This window comes from Cinclus cinclus, chromosome 9, assembly GCF_963662255.1.
Source record: "Cinclus cinclus chromosome 9, bCinCin1.1, whole genome shotgun sequence".
NCBI lineage: Eukaryota > Metazoa > Chordata > Aves > Passeriformes > Cinclidae > Cinclus > Cinclus cinclus.
This window is the reverse complement of record NC_085054.1, coordinates 1,344,652-1,366,647: the sequence shown is the minus strand read 5'-3', so window position 1 is coordinate 1,366,647 and position 21,996 is coordinate 1,344,652. Positions and strand designations below refer to the sequence as shown.

The 21,996-nt window shown below is 40.8% G+C and overlaps 1 protein-coding gene across 2 annotated transcripts in view; it reads right to left on the bottom strand.

Moving 5' to 3' along the window:
* PLCL1 (phospholipase C like 1 (inactive)) overlaps window positions 1–21,996 on the bottom strand; it is a 180,181-nt gene that overhangs the window by 144,012 nt on the left and 14,173 nt on the right. Inside the window, exon 1 of one of the 2 annotated variants that reach the window (XM_062498416.1) lies at window positions 11,036–11,089. The exons of the other annotated variant lie outside the window; for it this stretch is intronic. Within the exon in view, the coding sequence (XP_062354400.1) occupies window positions 11,036–11,074 (39 nt within the window). The 5' untranslated portion in view covers window positions 11,075–11,089. Of the gene's footprint in view, window positions 1–11,035; window positions 11,090–21,996 lie in introns of those variants that run through there. 2 annotated transcript variants of the gene reach the window in all.

The following is a 21,996-nucleotide window of genomic DNA, read 5'->3' as shown; positions in this document are numbered from 1 at the left end:
TCCAAAAGTTCTGTGTGCCACTCCAGGTGAGCTTCTCAGTACATTAACAAAACAAACCCTTGGTCAGTTTGCCTCCATTCCCTTGCTTCTTCCTTTCCTTTTCTTTTTTTGCCCCTTCTTCTGAGAAGAAAAAAAAATCAAAATTAAACACAAGGGTGCACTAAAATTTATTTAGATAGCTTCCTTGTACCCACGCAGCATGCCTCAGTGGGTGACAGCAGTAGGGCAAAACGAACTGCCAATCCTCACTGCTTTCCCACACTGAAAACATGACACACGGCACAGGAGTCTCACGAATTTCAGGCTTCTGCACCACAGTGTCTATCTTTTGCAATTTGGGTATTTGAGTCAAAAATAAAAGGGAAGCAATAGAAAAACAAGGAAGCAAAATCACTCCAGCCAGATAAGCACATTAATCAAAATGTAACTGCACAGCAATCACCTGCATGCAACACCTATGAAGCCTAACAGCAATGAACAAAGGGCAATAGAGCAATGAATGAGGGTAATAAATGGCACGGATTTTTGGATCACTTGATCGAGTGTACAAAATACTAAAAACTCAAGGTGTATTATTTCTTACTTTAAAAAGCAAAACCAGAACAGTCTGCATCTCTACTGGATAAAAAGTAACTTCAGAAGAAAAAAAAAAAATACTGCAAATACTTCTGCCTTTATTTTAAAAACAACACTACAACAGCCAGCAACAAGACAAACTGTTGACACACCTAATTAACACACAGTTATTTAAGGACCAGTTGGTACAACTGAACACCCTTCCCATACAGCAGTAGAGGACATTTTAAAAACAAGTCCAGCTCAAGCCACACTGGAAATCAAGGGTTTCTACTTAATTCACAGAGGGTTTTGATCTAAATCAGAAAAACAGTCAGAAAAATCTAGTGACTCGAACACCAACAGGGCAGAGTGGACATACAGGCAGTGGGAAAGAAGGTCATTTCAGCCTACAGGCCTGAGGAGCCTGGCAGAAGGAAGAAGGAGTGGCTGGGTGCATGGCAGGCACAGGGCAGCAGCTCCCTGCTGTGCCCACCCAGCCAGCCCTGCTGCCTCCCTCCCCTCTCCTTCCCTTCCCTTCCCTTCCCAGTCCCGGGCATTTCCAAAGGGATTAACTGGGTGAAGGACAAAGCACTCATCTCTGTGTGATTTGTTTTAGCACTGGAACCACCACCTGCACTGCAGAGATCTCTGGGTAGCCTTACCAACAATAAGTAATAAAAAGTATAACAGCGAAATGGGAAAAAGACCCTCCTTGGTAAGGGTTATTTTTTCCCTATTTATGGAAAAAAAAAAAAAAAAAAATCAAATGAGGTCTAAAGAAGTATTCTTTCCCTACACAGTTACCCATCAGGCTTCAATTTAACAAGCATCCGTATTCAGAATAGAAAAGGACATGCTGAAATTCAAACAAGGGATTAAATCCAGCTCTTACAGGGTTTAACAGCAAGAAAATATTAAAAGGCTTGTCTTGAATAACAATATCCTTAAGACTAATATTCAAGTGCTTTCTTGAACTGGGGCCATGAGGGAATTTTAACCCTGATGATTGGGCAGGTAGAATGGGGAGTTAGAATAAAAAACAATTGTAAATTACTATTAACATCAGTAGCTGCAGGAGTCTGTTTATGTGTTTTGGTTCATTTTGTTCCATATTTATGTGTCTTGCAATCAGCAAGAGGAGACATGTTAATGCAAATGAGTGGCTTGACCCAGAAGGGTTTCAATCCTGTCTGCTAAGGAAAGTTACATCACACTGCAACCAACAGAGCTTACAAAGGAGTAGAAAGAATAACAGTTACAAAGAATAGAAAGAATAAACGCGAGTTACAATAATTGGTACTGAATAAATATAGGCCAAGTACACATCCAACACTGTTACAGAGGCCCAGGTGCTGTGAAATTTTGACACTCAAACGTATAAAGCAAGCAAACTGATGAAACAAAACACATACACCTCATTCCTTTTGCTCTGTAAGCAGCCTTCCTTAATTGCCCAGTCTACATGAAAAATTAACACATTCATACAAAAACGCCCCAAAACCCCACATTCTTTGTGTTACTGCAATACACATCTCCATATACTCCCAAAGGGCACGTGCTAATACAGCCATACCATTTCCACTGGCCTTCACAACATGATTCATTGTAAACTGAGATTTATGTTTCTGTACTGGATGTGCATTATATTGTGGTCAGGAAGCATTCACAACCAGATGACCTAGATCACTCTGGCCATCACTCTTCTTACAGTGAAGCCCTTTACATTCTCCTGGCATCAAAAAAGAAATAAAAATAAAGCAACTTATAAGGCCAACTGGTCCCCATTTAACTGCTTTACAGAAATATGCAAACATGTATTTTCACACTGTCACAGACTGAGACGCAACCCTCCACTGAGTCCCTAGGCTCTTTTAAAAGAAAAAGCAAAACAAGTAATTTCATAAGGAAAAAGGCCACAGCTAAATGTAATGATTACCATTTTACTTTGGGTCCCAGGACAACAAGGCAAAAGTGCTGCTTTGCTGACTGAGCTGAGACGTCAGTACCATACGCAATGGAATAAGATGGTAAGTGGATTTCCCCTGCAATGCAGCTCACAGGACCACCAGGCCATGGTGCTCTCCAGCATCACAGGCAGGGACTCCCAAGGCTGCCCAAGAGCTGCCCTGGGCACCCACTCCCACAGCACGGGTCAGCCAGCCTCGCTTGGTGCAGCGCATCCAAAAAGCCCCGGCAGCTCCAGCAAACAACATTCACAGGAGGGAAAGGGGGCAGCAGATGATGCCACTTGTTAGACTTCAGGGCTGCAAGGATTGTAGCTGGTACGGAGGAGGTTGCAACCATCTGTCACAAGTGAAAGTGCAACCTTCACCAGCTTGGAGCAGAGGAATGGCAGGGAAAGAGCAGGCACCTTCCTGATAAAACAGAGACTTAATTGTTCATGGGCCTGATTACTCCTAAGGTTACTTAACACTCTCCATCTTGTGCAAATTAAGTGCTTTCATCAGCTGAATTTCAAATCAGACAGACCAGCAATTTAAAAGAAGGTCATTAGAGGGGGAAAAAGCCCATCTTTTCTTCCTTGTCTTCACGTGTCAGAAAAACATGATGACCCCCTCTTTGATCCATTCTTGCAGACAGATAACACTAAGGACTCTTCAAAACAAAAGCCTTTTAAATCAGGTTCCAAGTAACGCTCTTTTCTCCATGTCTCAGTTACTATGTTTATAAAATTAAAGATATGCCCTCAGTTTTTAGGCCCAAGTAATTATTGCCTGAGCAACACTAAGCTGTTATACTAATGAGAACCAAGGGAAAGCTCATAAGTTAATAATCCTATCCTGAAAGCATCATTTCCATAGCACGTAGGAAATACAGTCTGGGGTACACACACAACAATGATAAAATCAAGTAAGAGATGATCATTAGGTAAAGAGCCACTCCTGTGTGCTGATTAAATAGAAGTCTCAGAGAAAACATTCTGTGTGGCCAATGTAACCATGAAGGAGAGCATTAAAACATATCCATGTGGTAAACCACGGCATGACCACCCAGGCAATAACCTGCCATATTCTCCCTTCCAAGAGGTGACTTCACCACCACACTGGTGATCTTTTAACGTAGGAAAAGCTGTTTGTTTATGGGAGACAAAAGAAAACACATCCCTGCTCAGTTATTTAGGTGAGTTTTAAAGAAAAAACACCATACATGGCAAAATGCCCCATGTTCAAGCTCTCACAGGGCTAAGAACTGCTTCCCCAGGCAAACAGGAGCTGTAACCCAGCTGGCTCCAAAGACAGAGTAGCCCTGGAGGACCCCAGAGACCAAGGAGTGAGCCTGCTCACAGGCTGGATGAAGAAGGAGCACTGCCTCCCTGACCCTCACAAAGCAAAGAGAAATTATGTGGAAATAGTGAGGAGAAAAATATCCAGCATGTTCTTCCAAAACAAGTGGGAGAAGAGCCAGAGAGAGTACATTATGTGGAGAGCTAGAAAGAAAGATGCCAAACATCTCCGGCTCAGGTTTCCAGTACTGCAAGACAGCAGTACCAGCACAGCTCTGGGTGAACAGAAAAATGCATTGATACTAAATGGCCTGATGGCAGGGCACAGCATCAGACCTACAGACCACTACAAGAATGATGGAATATAATCAACAACAAACCCGTTCTGCAAGATTTAACAGCATACAATGCAGCACAGAGCAGAGCAATTTTTCAGTGGATTAACCCTCATCTCTACAGAGGGGTCAGACTAAGCTTAGAAAATAAATTACATTAATCTGAGCATCTCACAGTTCTGACAAGGCAAAAGCAAGCCTTAAGTAGCAATATTAACTTACTTTACATTTTCCCCAAATACTACCTTTAATTCCTCTTTTTTAATGCTTCAGTTATTTTAAATACATATAAATGCAAAGAAAAGTATCACATTTATCTGTTCCTTTGTGAGAATGAAAATTGGTTAATTATAGATTTCCATATTAATTAATGGCCAAGCTATTTATCTGGTTTGCCTCAGTCATATAAAACCACTACATAACCATGTTCATGAAACATCCAAGGAAATAGAGATTTACACCTTTTAACAAATTTGAGGTAACGTACCTTGGAAGAAGGAATTAATTAAAAATCCAGCTCAAATTAATTCCAGCAAGATTTTGCTGATTGACTTAAATAGATTTTGGATTGCATGTTTGCTAGCTGTGTGCTCAGAAACCAGCCATAAACATTAATTAACAAACGTGTTTTGATTTAGAGTACTCTCATTTTCAGTGTACTGTTCGGCTCCATTGCACTGTTCCCCCACAAGTACTTACAACCAATTTTACACTTGAACTTGCCAACAATCAGCACTTTCCCACTTAGGGGATTTCAAACCAAAGTCTTTTAGCAAGTTAAATATTTTAAATCCTGGGGGAAGGAGAGGCAGGGTAGAAATCAGGAAGCATGCAGTATTCAAACAGTCCCTCCAATTTCAAGAAGCAAACAACACAACCACAAAAGGATTCTCAGTTTTCCATTCATCTCCCTCACCACCAGGAACCGTCGGGGTCAGTGCCTGCTGACTGCCTCTGCAGCAATTTACAGAACAGGTAAATCACATACAGGTTTGAATATTGTCCTTCGTATGCACAGGACAAAGGACTGCAGGGACTGCAGAGGTAACAGTACCATGTGATTTGTTTCATTAAAAGCCACAGGTAAGAAAGGAAGTATTTACAACTGCTGTTTTCTTTACTCAAGATGAAAAGAAATAAAAGGGGGGGAAAGTACAAAACAAAATCCAAAAAGCTTTTTCTGTCCATCATGATTCAAGTTAAATTGGAGAAACAAACAGCAGCTGATAAGGTATTTGGGGATTGCTTGTTTCCTGAGGAATATCAATATGGGTAGCTACAGATGATGCTTCTTTAGAAGAGACTTATCTTCACAGTTACTTTAAGAGCTATTTTCGTAAACAGGTTGACTGTGACCATACAAGTTCACACAGTGGGCACCCCAGAAATATGTTCTGGGTCTTCATCTGGCACCTGAAAATGGTGTGGTGCTTCCACCAACAGCCCACACAGACAACACCCACTGCAAGGTGAATCTTTGTGCTAACATTAATGTGCAGCCTGGCGTACCCAGCCAGGTAGGTAGAAGCACAGAAGAAGCCATCATCTGACAGCTGCCTAAGCTTCCCAAGCCTTGGTGGCTCCAAGGTGCATCCACAAATATCAGTCATTTGGTCAATGACTTTGCCATATTTGCTGCCCTCAAGGGACCACTAGAATTGTAAAGGAACAGAATTGATTTAACAAACAAAGCTGGAAACGCTTTTTATGATCTTCAGCCGGGTTTAAACATGGTTTTACCTCAGATTATCCTGAGCAGAGCCACAATAAATATTTTAGCATAGTTACTGCACTCAGTTTTAGAGGCAGTCCTAATTCACTACACTTCGATATACAAATTCCTTCTGCTAGACTACAAACAAATAAAACAGTAATACTACAGTCTCCACAGGCAAGAAGGGTCCAAAAAACCAAAACACAGTATGTATGACATGCTCTGACAGGAGTGTTTCACCAAGTCCCAAAAGCTGGCAGAGATTTCCACTGATTTGTTATGGCCACAACTCCCCGTGGCTGTAAGAAGCAAAGATCTCTGACTCTCTTCAGTATAATTGTCTCTTCCTACCTCAAAAAAGGAAACCACCAAAAGGAGGGGAGGGGAAATATTTTTTTTTTTTAAAGGGAAAAAATCCCTATAGTCTGCCTAAACAGCATTCTGGATCCCTGGTCCACACCCAGCCTACTAGCCACACACAACCAAAGGTTTATGGAGACATGAGGACACTCTTGTCTTACAAATGAAAGTGCTACATCAGGCAGGAAGAGTTGGACTCTGCTGTCCAGAGGTGAAAGCAGCCCCACTTCCTGACTAAATTCTCCTAGACCATGCTGCCTCCTACCAACCTTAAGGTGGGGGCTGGAAGAGTACGAAAATAAAAGCAGGATGCTAGTTCAGTACTGATAGGAGACAATGCTGTATTGGCTTTAAATTCCTGCCTCTTTGGGGAAAGCTCTCACTGCTATTATATGGGTTTTCTTCCAATGTTACCATCAAAACATGATTAAGCAGGTGCAAATACTGAATTCAGTTTGTTCGCATTCTACATTTGACAGTGCTTTATTCGTAGCCAGAACTACTCCCCTGAGGAGCATTAATCAATTTCCTTTGCTGCATATGTATTTTTCACACCGTTTGTGGGCAGAAAAAATATTTTCAAGTGAGATAAAGTGCTTGCAAGAAAACCTACAAAAATCCAAGTGAATGACTTCTATGTCTTGCCTGTTTGTTTTTTGCCTAGGAAAGAAACCCTTGAAAATACATTGCTGTGTACTAATTTGCTTCTATCCCAATACTTTTAAAGGAATAAGAAAGTTGTAAAACAGGCCAAGAATAATCAAAGTATCACTTCAAAGGTCTTTTTAAGCTTTTTTCCCCATCAATGATACTGTGAAAGGACTTGAGTGAATAGCTTACTTGCCCATACATACAACACAAATACTCAACATTAAAAGAACCTTTATGCCACATTACTGTTTAACCCACTATAAGAAATTCTTATTTCAATTCTACTGCAATTGTTAAGCATCACAGAGCAAATACATATATGTAACAGACCAAATTATATCTGTTCCACAGCAGTGAGCTTATCTTCTCCCCTTACACATGACTAAATCAAGTTCTCTTCATTACAGTTTTGGGATAGTTTTGCTCACTCCACCATCCATCTCTTTGCTTTCTTTGGCAAATTGACTCAAGGTACCAGCAGGAGCAAACAGTTTCCTGACATTGAAATTTTATTCTTTACATGTCTCAGAACAGATTACTGCAGCCATTAGATGAACCTCCTCATCAGTTATGTAGCCACTTCTCAAGAAACAAAGACACAGAGCAGGGTAGCGGAGGTGGGACTACAAGGAGCCATCAAAAGAAAAAGCAGCAGAAGAGTGGAATTGTTTTTTCCTTTTTACAAGGAAAAAAAAAAAGGAAGGAGAGAAGGGACACTCAGTCGTGACAACACTCTGATACCTTATTCCTCCTTCTCTCTTCAGGGCTCGATGGGGCAGGCAAGGCACAGCTCAGGAGCAGGATGAACAGCTGAAATGCTGACCCAACACGTTTCGGCATACCCAGCTGCCCAGCCTCACTCCCAGCAAGACATCCCAATATTGTCACAACTGACCATGCAAAATCCTATTACACCTCAGCAGAGGAGGAGGAGGCACCTATTTGCCCAGAGCCCTACCAGTGAGAACAGTAAACAGGATCACCCTTTTGACGTGTAAGCACTTGTCAAATTCAGCACGCCCAGTTGCTCCAATTCAGATCTTGATGACTGATCAGGACCCAGGGATCAAAACCCAGACCAGAAAAGTTGAGCATTTGATTATCCCTTCCTTAGTGACTGGTATTTTGGCTTTCCTTGTGTTGCTTCTTTTCAAGACACTAACACAAAACATCCACACCCTGTAAAGCACTAGAGACCCCAAGGTATCCTTAACTTCATATATATGGCTCGTCCAAGATCTCAAGCAATACTGCACTCCAGGACAGTTTTGTTTTCCATGTTAGCAGCTTAATAACTGTTTAATTAGTTGTATTAAGTCAAAGAGAGCAAGCAAATCTATTAACTAACTATTTTAGACTTTGTATAACTTAGGTTACTTCATAGAACTTGAACTTAACTAAAGAAGAAATTACACTCAAACAACTGTTTGAAAAATGGCATGTCCAGCAGCACTGCTTAAGAATTGCCTCAGATTTTCATTGTGAGCAAAAAGGGAGATTTAATTTTTTAATTGCTAGTGATTGTTACAGACCATCTATGCTGAAAAGCAACGATAGCCTCTTGCAAACAATCATGCACACATGATCAAAACCCTACTACAAACACCATTTGAAGATTTTGCTGCAGGTGTTACACAACACAGCTCTGTCTTGGTTCTGCCCATCTTGAAAACCCTTTCAACATGCAAAAACAAGCTGTCTGTCCATCAGCAAAGCAGCATGGCCACTGGAAGTACACAACTGTTGGCACGGCAGCCTTGCCCTGTTCCCTCTCCCGTTTCCCCCTGTTGGGGGTTGGTTCTCTCCCTTTTCCCTCTGTGGAATTTTCCCCATTGTCATGCTAAGATACCTGTTGACTGGGCCCTGGTGACAAGGGGGAGGGGACGGGAGGGAAGAAGCCCCGCGAGATTCAAACAGCCAGAAGAGGAAGAGGAAGGCTGGGCCTCGGCCCATTTCCCCCGCGGAGTTCGGACGAGAAGGACGATCGCCGTCTGTGTCCCATCCCAGCGTCGGGAAACCACCATCGGACCCTGCCCGGCTGTCTTCTCGCTGTGAACTACCACCATCCAGCACTCTGCTGAACACCGGGACCCACACCGTGAGCGGAGAGCTCTCTCTCCATCTCTCTCTCCCCCTGGGACAGCGCTGCCATCACCCCCAGCCCTCCTGCAGCTCTGTGGGACCCGCCCGCCCCCAGCACCGGGAACTGCAGCTCAGGGAAAAGGTGCCTGCAGCCAGAAAGGACTGGGACTGAGTTACTGTTCTGTTTGTGGGTAATTTCATAGCTGTTGTTGTTCTTGTTTGTCTTGTTAGATATACTAGTAAAGAACTGTCATTCCTACCCCCATATCTTTGCCTGAGAGGTCTCTTAATTCCAAAATTATAATAATCGGAAGAATCACTCTTTTTTTTCAGTCCAAGGGGAGGCTTCTGCTTTCCTTGGCGGACACCTGTCTTTCAAACCAGGATACCCCCTCACACAGACACATCAAGGGCTTAGCTCTAACCTGGCCCCGGGCCGGACACTCAATAGGAAGCACAGCATCCTCATGTCCCTGCTCTCCACAGAGCCGGGCTATGCGCGGCCTCAAACCCCTCTGCTGGGAGATGGAATGCTCAGGAACAGGGAACAATCAGGGGCTCGATTCAAGGGCAAACTCTTGCTCCCAGCTGAAATACTGAGACAAATGCACCCAGAAGAGGCTGTTAATTGCTGCACAAAAGTACAACAAACTAGGTAGTCTGTGTGAAGAAATATTGATCAGTTGTCAGGGCGTTTAACCAAACCATTAGGGCTTTGGGAAGAAGTAAATGCATTTTCCCTCATTTCTTTAATCCAATTGCTTATATTTGAAACAAGGCATTAGCACTAAGATGTATTATCTCTGTGTTAATTATCTTTGCTACAGACTGTGAAAAATTCTGTAATTATTCTATTTCACCTAAACAATACATGCTTGTGAAAACACACTACCTCTGGGGTCGGTAATGACAAGGTATTGTACATGCCATTTTTTTCTCTCACAAACAATTAAAAAGGAACAGCTCCACAGTTGTTCCCCCTTAAGGGGAAGATAGGCAGCATGTACAGCATCACATTCTCTGCTGTGGACAAAGAACTGAGCTGTGCCTTACACATCATCTGATTCCCAACACCCTGCCCACCAGAGCTGCCCAGCTTCGCCCAGATGCTACCTTTGAGAGACTGCATTCCTTTGATGCAGTAAACCACACGTTGGTGACAGAGCCCTGGCTCCCAGGAAAGGGCTGGAAGACCAAGATGACTTTACCAGCTCAGCAGAATGCTTTCTGTGAATTTTTCACAGTTCAGACTTGTATGCAGTTTGCTGCCTAGAGAATAGTAATCAAACAGCAAAGCTTTGTGTGAATGTAAGCAAAATTACAGTCTTGCTCACCTGAAAACTTCGGTAGAAAACAGAATTTTTCAGGGACAATAGGACAGAATGGAGCCACAAATACTCTCCTAATGCTGAGAAGATGGGAGGGGCTTTCTGCATCTGAGTGTAGATGCTTTTTATTTTACTTTCTTTACACCCCAGAAAACCTTTATAATGTTAATGCAAACCCATTACTCATGAAAGTGAGAGTCCAAGGTTATCACTGTCACCTACAGAGGCTGTGAGCAAACTGAAAAAGCAAAACTTGTGCTTTCTTGTGATTGTCTTCAAGATTTTTTCAGGAGATTAGACTGCTGTTAGGTAAACTCTGACTAAATAGTGTTGAAAAAATATTTTTTAGCTGTCTTTGAACTGTATGTTCAAAAGTCATTCACAGTGAAGGCCAAGCCAATGAAACCATCTATTGATAATTTTGCTCACTAGCAAAAGCTTGCCTTCTTCAGCTGCTTTTATGTTTGCCAGCTTTCAGCTCTGAGCTGAGATTTTCCTTATCAGGTACCCACCTGCCTTTAAAGAATAAAAAAAAAAAATAAAATTTAAAACCACCAAAATAATTCAGCAGGAAATCTAGGAGAAAGAAGTTGCCTTGCCAACGTTTGGAGAAAGGTCATAAGCATGTTTCAAAGGCATAATTGCACACAAGCACCTACACTTCGAATGCCTGACTTTGTGACCTTACTCTAAGACTACATCAAAGAGCTTTTTTGTGTGTCATGTACTGTTAGATGGGGAGTCACGTACCAGTTGAGCTCACCTCAACTTGTAGTTTAAAGCATGTGTAGTGAAAAAGCATACAATGCTGTTGCTGGAAGTTGTATTTTCCCAAGAAGGCAGGGATAGGCCGATCACTTGTAGAAAGCTTGTAAGAATCAGTCCCTGGAACATTTGTCTTTGCTTTCTGGAATATGTTTCTATTAGAAAAAAAAAAAATATTTCACAGAGAGCCAAAGAGTTAAAGAACTCCTTAGTTACTTACATTACACAGCTGATACCGACTGATACCTACCCTTGACCAAGAAACAAAGTGGAGTCCATACCTGATGTCTGCTCCTCCCTGCAGCCTTCCAAGATCATGAAGATCACGTAACAATATTCATATCAAGCATGAACAGCAATGCAAGGGACAAGGAAATGAAGAATCATCTCTTGTCATCTTTGTGCTGTAGCAAACCCAGCAGAAGCTGAGTGTGTCAAAAAACAGAATGAGTAAGCAGTCAAGTGGGTGGTTCAATATGTTCATTTTCCTCCACTATTTCCATTTTGAGTGTCAGCTTCCCAAAATGTATTTAATTTGTACTATAAATTTTGATTCCTAAACTCTTCCCATGCTGTTCAATGAAACAGTCTGTACATACACACGTAAAAGGAAATATTGCACAGAACCATAATGACAGAAAAGACCTTTGTATGAAATCTGTTGCAGCTACATTTCCTTCCAGACCTAAAAAAATGGTAAAAGGTTTTTTTGGCTGGATGGATCAAAAGATAAAATGAGATGCGATCCCCTACCAACTTTCCTTCACCATGCAGTCTGCACTAAATACTCATCCAACAACAGCAGCAGACTGCTGACAGTGTAATTAAAGAGGTTTCTGTAGGCTCTTAATCACAATTGTAGCCTCTATTATAACAATACCCTTCTGACTCCTCATTAAAGCACAGCACTACATTAGAATAACCACATTCCAACCCTCCAGTTATTTAACCTTTGGGATGTCCTCTAAATGCAACAGAATTAATGAAAATGCTATTTTCAAGATAGCTTCATTGTAGCATGCAGAACCCAAAGAATGACTCCTCCTTGTAACAGACAGATGAAAGATGAACAGACCTGCCATAGCCCCAGGAGGAATGACAGCATCAGTAAAAGCCCTGTCCTCTCTGCCCCCTGCCATAGCAGTCTCTCACCCACCCTACTACTGGCTACTTCAGCAACACGCATCAAATAGTTTAATCAGAGAAAAAGGGGACAAATGTGAGAAAATATCCATACCCAAGCCAGCAGGAGAGAAGCAAACAGGAAGGCAGCATAAGGCATATGGTCCCCAGTAAACGACCAGAGCAGAGGAGTTTGCCAAACTGTGCCACTGCTACCCTCATGCCCACCTCAGCAAGCTTCCCACAATTCCAGACAACATTGTAGTCAAGGGTACCCACAGCAGCCTTGTCCTACACCTGCAAACTGTAACTACCTGCCTACAGCAAAAGAAGCACACCCACTGCAGCAGAATCCCTGCAAAAATCCAGTATGGTAGGCATTTGCTTCTACCAAACCTCAGGAGGCTCAGGCTGGCATGGCAGTCAATGAACTCCTTTGATCTCGTAGGTCCATGAAGACATAGCTCCCTAACACTTCAGGATGAAGCAGTAAGCAGATGGCTCTCATCTGTGCACCACCTGTACTGACAGAACCAGAGGGAGAACACAGAAAGCAGGTTCTCATAAGTTAGAATTGTAACCAACAGTAAAGCAACATTTAGCGAAAGGTGGGAAAACTCACTGATCCAAGCTCAGAACACATCCCTACATCAATATTAAAGGGGGAGAAAATCCCTAATGATACACTGCACACCATCAAAACCCATTGCTCACTCTAGCTGAATAGGAAATTGGAATTCTGCAAGCCTGTCACAGAGAGGGATGCATAAACCCTAAATCTAATTGTCACTTTGCTAAAATGGCAAATAAATATAAAATAATTGACTGCAGACATAAAGCTTCAATAATTGCAAGAACTGTTAAATCCCTTGTATTTACATTGTTAAAAACACAGTCTCTCTTTGTGCCTATCCAAATACTGCTGCAGAAGTATTTGAAAATGTACACAGAGCAGACAGACAAAGTTATTCATTATCAATACCACGGTGAGTCCTTCAGGTCTTGTTCTAGATCAAGTATGTACTAGGGCAGAAGCAGTAGTGCATTAGGAGAGCTGCAGGACCACCTCCTGAACTGCAAAGTCCAGCAAAAGAACAGGTGGTGACAAAAATTGCATGAGCAAAGTCTAGGATTTTTTTTTTTTTTACCTTCGGACAAGGCTCTCTTTGGGGCATCCTCTACTTTACTGACTTTTCTTTCAGAGCACTACAGACTGAGTTGGAGGGTAACATAATGAAAAGCCACAATTTTTTTTTCCACTGACAGTATGTTTTCCTCCTGGCCCATCAAGAGACCAGGATGATTCACTTCTCTGCTGGTAAGGCTGGAAGACAGCTTGAGGAACAAAACTATTAGGTTTAATTGGGTGTTCCATAATCAAGAGTTTTATGGGCATTCCTCCCTAGCTGTGCAACATATGTGAAACCTTGAGTTTGCCAAGAACTCTGGCAGTTTTTCGGAGGTCTTCCCTGCTAGCACTGAACCACGAGTCTTACATATGAATCAGTTTACTTCTACAATGTTCACAAATGGAAAGGGATCTCCAAAACCTGTTTGCTGGCAAATGCTGCTAAACTCTAGTTCACAATTGTCCTACTATTATACTTAAATAATTTCTGTTTATTAAAATTATTTTTTCCAAGTATTTGCAACATCCCTATTAGCAGTGCATTTGTTACGGTGGTTTCCCATTCAGGTTTCCACATCTGTGACCTCAAAAATTGTAGGTCAAGGATCAGCTAAAGCATGAACCCAGGTTCAACTTCTGCATGTGATGAACCCCCTAATTTGAGACTGAAAAATATTCTACTTTGTGAAAACACTGATGTCTGCCTAGCACTCCATTTCCTTATGAGCTACAAAACTGCTCCTCTTTCAGTACTTCACCTTTTTTATCCTAGTTGTATAAATACTGGACAGGGACATGTAACAGCAGTCAGTATGGAGAAAAGTCTAAGAGTTCTGACCCCGAATAGATTTTTTTTATAATTCAAATTCTACCCTGCTGCTTACTCCTAAAGGCTATGCCACTTCTTCACAAAACCAAGTTATTGCCCACAAAGCCACAAAAGTTACACCCCTTTACCACAACTGACCCTGAATTATTCAAATGCAATACTAAATTGTAAGCTTAACAGCTGTCTGCACGTTCCAGAGCACACAGTGAAGCAAATTTAAAGACCAAAGTAACTTTGCATACGCCTAAATTTCCTCACCAAGTCACTAAAGACCACTATAACACTTAAGGCCATTTAGGACACTGGAAAACAGCAAAGACCGAAGCAATCATTCAACTTATTTTTATTTCTTAAAGAAAAAGTTCTCTGTATAAAAAAACCTCATTAAAAGTTTAAGGATGACACAGATCCCTAGAGAAGTCCCACCCCAAGTGACAGTCAACATGTCTTGCTTGTATTTTTGTTCAGCAGAAGAGTGAGAAGACAAAGCACACCCCGGAGTTGGGCAAAAGGTACTTGTGCAGTCTGTGTACCCAGAGTGCCAGTAAACTCTATTTATTGACCTTACTGATGAAATCTGTACTCTTCACACTCACCCAGTCTCATTCCAAGCCACTGGACTTCGAATGTGCAAAGAGTCAAACAGATGATCTGCTACACATGGACTCACAATGGACCTGTTCCAAGCAAAGCCTTGACCCACATCATGACAAAGATGCTTTTAGATCATACAACATATCATATTACTAGTTTCTGCTAAACCCCTTGTTCATGTTGGTATCAGAAAAGGGATAAACAAATATAACTGCTTGTTTTTAAATCTATATACAGTGAGCTTTAAATGAAAAATCTGTGTCAGGCCAATCAGTTCCACATCCTTTCTTTACTTATTGCACATCTCAAATAGTCATCATATCTATAAGAACAGTTTTACTGCTGAGTATGTGCTACATATGGCTAAATTCACATAGTGTTGTGGGGTTTATCATGACAGTATTAACTTACTCAAATCAGTCTGGACTAGAGCATGCAATTCACTTCTTCACACTAGAAAAACAGGCCAAATAAATGCAAGATTAAGCTTACAAAGTGGTGAGAGTGCATAGTTTTATACTTTACCTGGTATCCTCTGGATATATTTATCCACACACAATTACTTTCACCAAGAAAATTGCCAGCTCAGAAATGAAAGTCAGAAAGAGAGGTCTAAACAGAACCCGAGTCATTTAGGTTGGAAAAGACCATCAAGTCAAACTTGTAGTAACACATTAGCCTTACAATATAAACTTTTTTGCTTGTTTTATAAATGTATCATTCTCACTGTGGACAAAGAGAAAACTTTACTCCATCTCTGCTTCTGATAGGAACTGCACATAAAGCTGAGGGTCCTTTTACTCCTTGCCTATACATACAAAGGCTTTTGATCACAGACAACACCCCTGTGGATCAGCAACAAACTGATTTTACTGAATCCACAGATTTATCTGCTGCTCATGGCAAACACTAGAGCTGATTTTACTTGCTTCTAGAAATAGCAAGCAACAAAAGATTTTACAAAGATGACATATCCAAACCAGGATTTTTGTGCACATTAACAGAAGATGCAGCACTCAAGAGTAAGATCTGTATTCAAATGCTGAGTGTGAAGATTGTAAAGATGTATCTACTTCAGACATTCACCAGGACACTGAAAAGACTCTTCTTTCAACATTAACCATCACTGGTGAGGCACAAGCTTACCAGAAGTTTCTAGTCCAACATTAGAATTGTCAGTGAAACTGCCCAAAGACACTTGAGATGTAAGCAGCCAAAAGGTGATACTTAGTGTGCATGTCAGCAAATTGTTTTAATGCCCTGTCTCAGTCTTGTTTTTAAAAATGCCTTCATTATTATCTATGAAGTTCCATCCACAAGCTTGCAGTGGATTAAAAAAGGCAGCATCCAGCTTAGTCTACTTTTGTAGTGATTTACATCACAAATTCAGTGGGAGGTTGTTTGGTTGACGCAGAGGGCAAAGAACAGAGCCAGGCGTATGTAAGTGGTGCTTTACAAGCCCATTGCCATGATTAAAATGAATAATCCAAGAGATAAGCCCCTCATTTCCCCAAGTACTCCAGTCTGTAGGGTACCACTCTGCAGCAGAACATACCAAGCTTCTGTTTACATTATGTGAATTGCTGGGGTAGGAATAAAAGTACTTACGAGTTACTTTAGTATTTAGACTAACACCTCTGTCTCAGTGACCATGTTTTCTTCTTCGCCTATCTCTGATGCACAGCTGTGACAAACTCTGAAACTATCTAGTACCAGCATTTTCCAGCAAAGCAGTATCATTCAGGAGAACTGTATAATCTCCTTTGTCTAACACAGTTCTCGCCTCAAAAAGGTCTGTCTAGTCCAAATTTATCTTTTAAATTTATTTCTACAGAAACTTACGTAAGAGCAACACAGTTTAATAGCCCAAGCTTAATTTTCTTTCCAGGGGCAGACACTGTTAGTACAGCAGGTCCTACAGTCATATGCCAAAGCAATGAGGACTTTGCTGCCCTGGACTATTTTGTTTCACACATTTGTAAAGCTGTCAGCTTTATCATTATTGAGAGGTTGCTAAGAAGACCAGAAGGCAATCAGAAGCATATCACAATGAGTACATGCAGCAGTTAAAGCAGCAAGCCTTCCTGAATTGCTTCAGCACAGCAGCAATTATCTCTCACTGATGCCAGAAAAAAAAAAAAAAAAACTTATCCTTTAAACATAATCTAATTCATCTTGATCAACATGCAAATGTTTTGTAAAATCACTCTTACAAGTCTAACTAATCATTTAAAGATCTTCCTTGGATTAACAGCCAAAACCCCAAGGTTTTGCTAAATAAGAACATATCAGTACAAAAAACATCCATGAAAAGCCTGAAGGATTTAATTTATAACCAAGCCTGCAGTTCTCTGCTTCCTACTTTCACAACAAAATTGAAAAAGTGAAGACGGGAAGAGGAAATAATTAATCCATCAGCTTTGAAACCTTTCTAGGCCTTGTGAGAATCACCAAGACGGTATTTAGGGGAAGGTCCCACCCAGCATAAGAAAAGCTGGTCTTGTCAACCTCTAAAAACAGAACTCAAAAAAATAAACAAAGTTTGTATTTATAATTATAAGATAAACCAAGAAATAAAACATTTTCTTCATGTTCTCACTTAACTGGATCTTTGAAATATCTCAGTATGAAATAATAAGCTGAAATGCATCTTGCCCAAGTCATAACTCTGTAAGAGCTACATTACAACTAATTTAATTGCATCTAGACCTATTTTGACCCAATAGTTTCTATAGGACAAAAAATTACTGGTAAACAAACCAACCTAAGAGAGGGTGTTTGTTCTAAACTCTCACAATTCTGTTAATTTAATCATCACATTAGTCAGTGCATTGGTTGGCCATGCTGCTTTGATGTAGGAACTACATTTGACATCCAAAATTTTGTAGCTCCCAAGGAAAAAAAGGAAAGCATACTAGCTTCCTTTATTTGGAACTGAAGGACTGTCATGGCATGCTCTGCAGTAATGTTGCTTAACAAAGATGAAATAAAAATATTTACAGATTCAACTATTACAAGGCTTGGATCATCAGAAAATAGCTATCATAAAACAAAGCATCTGGAGGAGCAGTGAGCAAAAGGACACTTCAGTGCATGAACTCTGTGGCAAGGCCAAACAGCAACTTCAATGAGGAGAAAAATCAAGGCAGTTGGATGGTCATTATAAGTCACTGCAATATAAATTAACACGAGAAAGATAAGAAACTACACTTCTGAACAAACATCCTCTGAAAATTAGAGGGAGAACAGTGTTCTATACGCCTTGTCCCATATCCTCTCAGCTGCTCAGCAACATCCTCAGCCTCTGCAGCCTTTCCTTGCTTAGAACTGCAATTCCCCACCCTGAGAGCCCACGGCTGCTCCTCACAAAGCCCTGAACTCCCCAGCACATCCCTCAGACTGAGCAGGGCTGACTACCCCACTGCAGGAGGGACAGCACCAACAGAGCTCCCTAGACATCTCCTCACCCAAACAGCGAGCTGCAGTGACTCTGCCAGGAGTTACCAACTCCACAGCATCCCCCTCCTGTCAACACTGGCACAAAGTTCAAAAGGATGGTCATGAACAGCATTAGCAACTGGATCTTGGCAAGAAAACACCGCTTACAATATTTTGCAACATGCATCTCACAGAGCTTTTCCTCACACAAACCAAGTATGGTGATTAGAAACAAGAAAACAGTTCCTCCTGAAAATTAATCCCATAGATTACCTGAATAGTTGAAATGGCCACTTAAAAAAAGAGAGAAAATTTGTTACCAGAAATTGCAGACAGGACCTCAGAATTTCATGGCCTTAAATAACATTCTGTTAGCAAAAAAACAGTAATAGAAAGATAGTCATGAATAACACATTTTCATAAGTAGTATCATAGTTATGCCTCTGTCAGTCAAATCAAAGTAACAGTTAAATGGTTTCTTACATGTTCTAAAGCGCCTACCTCCACTACTTGCTTCTTCAAAGGAAGAAAAAACTGAGAACTCCATCTGTATTTTTACTAGTTGTGTGTCATTACTAGAATAGACTTGGAGGGGCTTTTCTGTGAAGGGGGTTGTTTTAGCTGATATTTCTCCAGCTTTGGAAAAAAAAAAAATGAGCTTTTATATGCAAAACCATTCAGAAAAACAAGCATCAGGAAGAAGTTAAACAAGCTCTATTGCAGAATTTTCAATTTCATCAATACCCACACCTAAAAGTTCAGAATCTGTATATTCTGGCAAAATATATATATATGTGTATATATATATATATAGGTCCAATACATAATGTGAAGGAGCAAGAATAACAGCCATTTGGTGCCTAACACCAAACATATTTCTCCTGGTGGTCTCTTGTGTGGGAAAATGAGGTTTTACCACCCTGTAGACAAAAGCTTTGAGAAAGCAATCCACTTTTTCTACAGAAATATCTATGTCTAAGTATTTTGCAAAAGCAGCAGAAGTAGATATTCTGTAGACAGCAGATTTCCGTTCACAAGGTTATAACCTTAATTTAAATAGTAAAGCAGAACTACACAGATTTTAAATAAAATAACCACTGCTGACTTAGGTAACAGTAGTCTAGTTTTGCTTGGCTAGAGAAGCCATCATTCTGAAATCCCGTTCAGTTTGTATTCAAAATAAACATCTTAGGAAAGTTTATGACCCCCTCCTAAAAACTGCAGGTTGAGATTATTTTATCACTGCTCAAACACATGGTTGAAGTAACTCATTACATTGTTCCATGCATGCAGCTCTTGCCATTGTTTCCTGACAAACTGATCAGCATAATACTACTTGCATCCTTCAGTTATCTTCTTCATCCACTGAAGCACAGGTAATTTCATTCTGAAAATATTTTCAAGGTAGTATTTTTCTTCATAGAAAAAAAATTATAATTTATAGGACCCATAAAATATGACAACACGTGGGGGTTTCTTTCCAAAACAATGGAGTTTTAACAGTGTTGGCAAATTCCAAAGGCCATGTAGGAAGACAAGTGAATTCATCTTTGTGACAACTCTACAGGACAGAGCAGGAAAGAATGAAATATCAGACAGTAGTGATTCCCTACACTCCAGTAGGAAGTCTTGATTTCAGGAACTGGCAATCAAGGATTGGTTCTCTGAAGGATTCCCAAATATCCAAGAAATTAAGTTTATAGAAAGGTGTGTGTCAAGAGTTATTTACGACCTGCCTGAATTACCACACCAGCACACTGCCACAGCAGCTGCAGGAGGGGAGAGCAAGCCCAAAGGGAAAGGATCCAACCTGGTAAGAACATAGCCACCAAGAGAGCAATCAAATACCAACGTGAAATTGCCTCAAGCACTGAAAAATTCAGAAAAGTGGTAGAGAACAATGAAGCCAAGAGAGTGTCATTATTGCACTGAAAAGAAAAATTCTGGGGCTAAAGAGACTCCATCAGTCTGGAAAACTACAGAGCCTAAACAGCTTCAGGACACATTCCAACAAAAGATGGATGCTGAATACTAACTAGGATCAGCCTCCAAGAATCTTCAGCTTTTCATGTTGCTTGGGAGAGTAAGTACACAACCTCCCCCCTTCTATGCAAAAAAGGAAGAACCACTTACAGAAAAAGAACATGACATAAATACACTAAGATTTAAAGCCAACTCCTGCAGGAAGAATGCCTAACGACTTATCACACAAAGCAGTACTCATCATATTTGAGACAAAGGTGTCTACTTCAAAAAAAGCTGTTCCAAAGGGAACAGTGATTTCCCCACCTGTAGGGCTGTGGTAGCAGGGAGACTGGCTGTGCAGGCTGAGGCTGCAGCCAAACAGCTCAGCACAAGAGACATTGTGTCCTCTTTAACCTCACTGACAGCAAACACAAAAGAGCTATCTGACATCCTCAAAGACCAGTGAAGAAGAAAAATTAATTTCTGTTCTCATACAGTGGTTTAAAAATTTCATCTTTCTACAGAGCAATCACAAAGACTCCCCTTATATTAAATAAAATAATCACTTGGCTGTACTTCCTCATTTGTCTCTCCAGCATACTCTTTTTAATCAGCATTATAGACATACTGCTTTTGGGGAAGAAGCTTATTTAAATAAACAAACAAGCTTTTATTGTGCAGCATAGTATATCCTTAGGGAGTGTCTGCCTTTCCTTCTCTTATCATCAATCTTAAAGTTCAACACACATGAAGGATGGGGTTTTCATCTCTGAAACTACAGTTACACATATGAACTAAAGACTAAACCACTACATTATCATGGCAACAAAAATAATGCTTTCAACAGTACTATGGAGGCAAAAGAAATAAACACAGTAACTGCTACATGATCCAAAGTTCGTTCTCAAGCAATAACTACCTAGCTTGTTCCACATTCTGAAGTCTTGGGACCCTGGAAGGGTCTCCTACAAAAAGAGTCAAAATCACAGCACCACACTTTCATTAAATACAGCAAAAAAATTTGAAAGCATGATAACCCCCCCCCAGAACTTAGTGGGACTCAAGTCTGCTGACAACATGATACTGTCACTCTTAGTAGATCAGTGCTGGCACCACAGTGCAACACTCTTGCAAGTCTTGGCAAACCCTACTGCTGTAAAGGGGCTGCAAGGTGATCTTGGGCAGAACCCTAAAAACATGGGAAGAACTGGGTCAATATTTAGCTTTGATCAGCTCAGGGACAGCACAGATACAAGAGTAACTAGATAAACGCATCAGGTCAAAACATGTCTCAGAGCTGAACCCACACTTAGCAGGGAACCACAGTGACAGTGGCTAAATCACTTCGTTTCTGCTAATCTGGACTTCTAGGTATACTTTTACATCTTTAGTCAAATTGTCATCCATTTCCCAGTACAGGGAAGGGCACAGACCAAAATCAAGCAGCAGATTTTGAGCTGACAGTAATGTGGTTATGGTGGAGAGTGAGTGGGGGCAAAAACAAAAAATCTGAGCAAATATTCAGAGGCTGAGCACTATGACTGTGGCTTTTCTAGCCATCTGGAAAAGAGTGATAACGTTGCAAATTGTTTCAAAGCAGAATACATTTAAATCCAACATACAGGGCAAATACCATGTGGAAAAAAATATTGCAGTGATACAGATTTTAACTTGATAGTGTAATTAATGATCTTCACCATTAACTGATGACCACTTGCTTTGCAGTAAAATAAAGTGTTCTATTTTTAAGTGGCAAGGTAAGATTGGGGGGGGGGGGGCGGAAAGAACCGCAACAGGAAAGAGCAAAGGTATTTGGCCATAAAACAAGGTAAGCAGTTATTTAAAAATGGCTAGCAGTCTCTGGCAAAGGCTAGATGTACTT